Below are 5,743 nucleotides of genomic sequence, written 5' to 3'. Positions count from 1 at the left end.
AAAAACCCGTCCCCTGCCACCACACCTGTCACCAAAGCCAGCGCCCCTAGAATTGCAAGGCAACACACAGCCGGTGTTCACCCAGAAGCGACAGCAGGGTCCTGAGGCCACCCAGCCGGCCAGGCAGAGCAGCCTGACTTCTGGGAAGATGGCGGGTGGGGGGCCTTTCATCATACAGCTGCTGACACGCAAGCTCTGTGAACAGCCTGGATGGAGGACGTCAGGGGAAGGGGGTTCAAATAAAAGGGCACAAAGAGGCGAGGGACTTCCCTGGCAGCCCAGTGGATAAGACTCTGTGCTTCACTGCAGGGGGCAAGGGTTCAAACTCTGGTCGAGCAACTGAGATCCCACATGCCGCACAGCATAAAACAGCAACAAAAAGGTGGACACTGGTCAAGACTTCGCCTCAGAGATGGCTTACCTGCTCTCTTCTTTCAACCTTCTTTTCACTCGGCTCAGGCACTGGGTTCTCTGGAGGTACAGTCAGCCGTAGTCTGCAGACATTTGCCTGGGAGAGAAGACAGGAGAGGGCAGTTATAAACCTGCATTTGGGGCAGAAGGAGCCAGATCACCCGGGGTTTCTCAGAGCCTCCGTCGCCTCCTTAGCAACGGGAATGATGGCACAAACCACAAAGGGGACACTGGGGAAAGACCAGCTTCCGCCGGGCCCATCACAGGCACTCCCCACCTTCCTGTTTATGTTTTATGCTTTCCTTCTTTAGCAAACTACTGAATAGTTTCATAGAATTCAAACATTTTTTAAAATGGCTCATGTTCCATTACAGTACAGGATGATCTGATTTCAAAATACAGCCAGAGGGGTAGAGGCCAAGCTATACACAGTGGTGGAGGGGTGGGAAGGTGCTTTCTACTTGACTCTATGTTGGATTTTCTTATAACAGACATGTACATGTTTAATCACAAAAAAAATTTTAAAGTCTATATATCCATGTCCACAATAGCATTATTCACAATAGGAGAAAGGTGGAAACATCCCAAATGTCCATTGATGGATGAGTAGTAGATAAAATGTGTATATACATAGAACAGAATATTTACACAGCCGTATAAAGGAACAAAACTTCAGACACATGCTATGACATGGAGCAACCTTGAGGACATGATGCTAAGTGAAATAAGACAGTCATGAAAAGACAAACCTGTATGGTTCCACTTACACAGGGTCCCCAGGGTGGTCAAATTCATAGAGACAGAGAGAAGAATGCTGGTTGCCAAGGACTGAGTTATTCTTTAATAATACGGAACTTCAGTTTGAAAATGTGAAAGACAGATGGTGGTGATGGTCACACAACAATGACAACGTATTTAATGCCACATGATGTTTATTTCACCCTATTATCACAGCCTGATCCTACTGTAATATATTCTGGAGAGAAGTGGAAAATGTGTTGTTTTTTATCCTGTCATTAAAAAAATAACATCAAAGGAAAAAAACAGAGAGTCAAAGCAGCACCCAGAGTGCCCAGCCCACAGCCGCACACACTCATGAGAGCACAGCCTGTCCCTGTTATGGGTGGAATTCTGTCCCCCTAAAATGTATACACAGGAGTCCTAACTCCTAGTACCTCAGAATGTGACTTTATTTGAAAATAGGGTATTTATAGCGGTGCTTGTCGTTCAGCCACTAAGTCATGTTGACTCTTTGCAACCCCATGGACTGCACCATACCAGGCCCCACTCTCCTCCATCATCTCTTGGAATTTGCTCTAATTCATGTCCATTGAGTTGGTGATGCCATTAAACTATCTCATTCTCTGCCATCTTCTTCTCCTTTTGCCTTGAATCTTTCCCAGCATCAGGGTCTTTTCCAATGAGTTAGCTCTTTGCATCAAGTGGCCAAAGTACTGGAGCTTCAGCTTCAGCATCAGTCCTTCCAGTGAATACTCAGGATTGATTTCCTTTAGGATTGACTGGTCAAATCTCCTTGCAGTCTAAGGGACTCTCAAGAGTCTTCTCCAACACCACAGTTCAAAATCATCAATTCTTCAGTGCTCAGCCTTCTTTATGGCCAACTCTCACATCTGTACACGGTAATAAAAAAATGGAGCTTTGACTATATGGACCTTTGGACCTTTGTTGGCAAAATAATGTCTCTACTTTTAAATACACTGTCTAGGTTTTTCATAGCTTTTCTTCCCAGGAGCAATCATCTTAATTTCCTGGTTGCAATCACCGTCCACAGTGATTCTGAAGCCCAAGAAATGAAAATCTGTCACTGTTTCCACTTTTTCCCCTTCTAATTGCCATAAAGTGATGGGACAAGATGCCATGATCTTAGTGTTTTGAATGCTGAGTTTTAAGCCAGCTCTTTCACTTTCCTCTTTCACATTCATCAAAAGACTCTCTAGATCCTCTTCACTTTTTGCCATTAGGGTGGTATGTTGTTGATATTTCACCCTACAATCTTGATTCCAGCTTGTGATTCATCCAGCCCGGCTTTTCTCATGATGTACTCTGATACATGTACTTTCACATGATGTAAGTCAAACAAGCAGGGTGACAATATACAGCCTTGACTTACTCCTTTCCCAATTTGAAACCAGCCCGTTGTTCCATGTACAGTTCTAACTGTTGCTTCTTGATCTGCATACAAGTTTCTCAGGAGAAAGGCATGGTGGTCTAGTACTCTCATCTCTTTAAGAATTTTCCACAGCTTGTACAATGAGGTCATTAGGGTAGGTCCTAATCCCAAATGACTGGTGTCCTTCTATAAAGGGAAAATTGGGAGACACACATGCACACAGGGAGCGCACCATGTAAGCAAACAAAGGAGATGGGCCTGAAACAGATTCTGCCCTCACTGCTCTCAGAAGGAACCAATCCTGTCGACACCTTGACTTTGGACTTCCAATCTCCAGAATCAGGAGACAATATATTGCTGTTGTTTAAGTCACTTGACTTGTGGTACTTTTTTTTTTACAGCAACCCCACTAAACTAATACATACCCCTCAACCTGGTCTGCAGTCACAGTTATGCACTGGTCCACAGGGCAGCCTCTGAAGAAAGCACCCTGCATCCAAGAAGCCCATGGTTGGATACGATTGTAAAAGACCTTTGACATCCAACCTGCCAGTCTCTGAAGGAACCTCCTCACTCAACAATATACCTGGCAGGTGGACACCCAGCCTGAGGCTAACATTTCCCCGTAAAGGTGACAGCCCATTTGGAACACACATTAGCACTTCCACTCTCACCACTGCCTTCCTCTGAGGTACCCCATTTTGCTACCTGACACCTCTAACTTCCTGATAATGGACTTAAACAGCGCTTCCTCAGACCCCCTACCTGACAGACCCGGGGTACCCTCAGGGACTGTAGCAGAATTCCCTTTGCTCTTCATCAGCCTGAATGTCCTTTCTTCTGCACTAAACAATCCAGTCCTTTCAGCCACAAGATTTGATTTCGAGATCCTTCTCCATCTCACTCTTCTCTGGGCAAGCTCTGGCTCCAGTGACCCCAGGGAGAGACGTGACCTGACCCGCAGCGATATAACTCCCTCTTACATGGCCAACTTTGCACGAAACCTTAAAGCTCATCGCCAGTCATGCTGGTCATAGAGAAATCAAGCCAATCCGGCACACAGCTCCCTCAGCTGACAAACAACACTGACGGGAATCTGAGGGTCTCCAGAAAGAGGTAACCCTTTGACTTCAGGCCATATGGGCTGGTTGAAACAAGCGGGCATTTGCATGAACATCAAAATGTAACTCACACCAGGCAGGTAATCCAAGTCTGTGATGCTCAATAATCATCTCTGGTAGGCCAGATCTGATCCACAGCATAGTTTTGCAGAGAAAAGGAAGTACTTTTCTCTTGTACCATACCCTATACCACACACACACATGTGCACACAGAGATACATACCTGCACAGGTGTACACACATATTCACAGTTTCCAACACCTACTAGGCTGTGCTGACTATGAGCAAGCTATTTGATCTCTCTGAATCTCAAGGGTAAAATAGAGGTAAAGGAAGATTCTGGCATATAGTAAGCTTCTATCACTGTTAGATATTTTTATTTTAATCTAAATAATGTCATCAGCCTACAAGCTCCAAAATGAAATAGGCTGACTTGGCTTTCTAGCTCTGCTTTCCATAATAAAAACAATTTGGCCAATGGATCTAGAGGGTATTAGTATAGCAACTAATAGCTTTATAGGCTGATTGCCCTAGAGGGGTAATCCCTAATGTCAATCATTTTTGGAATAAACTGAAAACTGGAAGAAAAGACAAGGTCCAGAAGGGACTCCATGACTCCAATCAGTCAAAACTGAGAAGCCCCCTCCCCCTGATGGAGACAGTTCTTTATCTGTCCACCCAAAATGCTGATTTTCCTCAACACACTTTCTGCATCTCTCCTCAGGCCATATTTACACTACGGAACACTAATTCACAGGCTAAAGAGAATGCATTTCTCTAAACTATCAGTTTAACCTGATGATAGATAATGAATTCAAATAAAACAAGAATGTAAAATAAACATCTGACTTCAAAGCTAGCTGGCAGGTGCGCCAGGCGCTCGTGGCTCCACCCACACCCCTGTGCGGCGTGTTTGCTCTTGTCATTAGGAGTGCCTTTATGGAAACATGAGGGCATGGACTGCACGTGGTGCTTACACTCTGTAATCAGTGCTGATCCACAATGGACTGACGGCACAGATGCAATTTAAATCCAGCTTGGAACAGGGTCAGACCCTTCTTAGTAAGATGCTCAAATGTACTGTCATGTGAAAAAAGACAAGTGCTGGGAAAAAATAACCTGTTCTGTTTTTAAAATACACTCTGATAATTAGTATATATATTTGTGGGGAAAAATGTCTTTACAGAAACATGACTACCTGCTGCTGGTGGTGGTGGTGATCTTTTGGAAAGGGGGATTTCTGCAATGTCTGCACCTGTTCCACGTATGTGCAAGTTTTTAAAATAAAAAACATAGTAGGGACTTCCCTGGTGGTCCAGTAGCTAAGACCCCATGTTCCCAATGCAAGGGGCCCAGGTTCAATCCCTGGTCACAGAACTAGGTCCCACAGCCTATAACTAAGACAGCCTGCAGGCCACAATGAGGATCTAAGATGCCACATGCTGCAACAAAGACCCAGGGCGTGCAGTCAAATAAATAAATACAGATAAATATTTTTAAAATATCTTAGTAGTGAGAGAGGGCAACCCACTCCAGTATTCTTTCCTGGGATATCCCATGGACAGAGGAGCCTGGCAGGCTACAGCTCATGGGGTCACAAAGAGTCAGACACAAGCAACTAACAGTCAGTTACAGCAATAATAAAGATTGAGAGGGACTATATCAGAGACAGAGAAAGGTCTGCCAACTCAGGAGACATGGGTTCCATGTCGGGAAGATCCCTTGGAAGAGGAAATGGCAACCCACTCCAGTACTCTTGTCTGGAAAATCCCATGGACAGAGTAGCCTGTCGGGCTATAGTCCATAGTGTCACGAAGTGTTGGACATGATTCAGGCAACTTTGCACAGCACAGCACATATCAGACGGGGCGGAGGCGGGGGAGGTCCTCAATCCTTCCTAGACCCACAGGACTGTTTCAAGAGCAGCAAAGAGAACATCCCACAGGTCTAAAAGGTGCTCTGAATTTTTTTTTTTTTTTAATTTTTACTTTTATTTCCATTACTCTGGGAGATGGGTCATAGAGGATCTTGCTGTGATTTATGTCACAGAGTGTTTTGCCTATGTTTTCCTCTAGGAGTT

The 5,743-nt window shown here is 44.7% G+C and overlaps 1 protein-coding gene across 3 annotated transcripts in view; it reads right to left on the bottom strand.

The window, feature by feature from the left end:
* The window catches only part of MYZAP (myocardial zonula adherens protein), a 124,914-nt gene that overhangs the window by 97,564 nt on the left and 21,607 nt on the right, over positions 1-5,743 (bottom strand). For all 3 annotated transcript variants that reach the window (XM_010836808.1, XM_010836807.1, XM_010836809.1), the window contains one exon: positions 422-508. In XM_010836808.1, the coding sequence (XP_010835110.1) occupies positions 422-508 (87 nt within the window). The remainder of the gene's footprint in view (positions 1-421; positions 509-5,743) is intronic.

This window comes from Bison bison, unplaced genomic scaffold (assembly GCF_000754665.1).
Source record: "Bison bison bison isolate TAMUID 2011002044 unplaced genomic scaffold, Bison_UMD1.0 scf7180017864066, whole genome shotgun sequence".
In the NCBI taxonomy this organism is placed as follows: Eukaryota; Metazoa; Chordata; class Mammalia; order Artiodactyla; family Bovidae; genus Bison; species Bison bison.
Note: the sequence above shows the minus strand (reverse complement) of the source record. Positions and strands in the feature narration are given on the sequence as shown.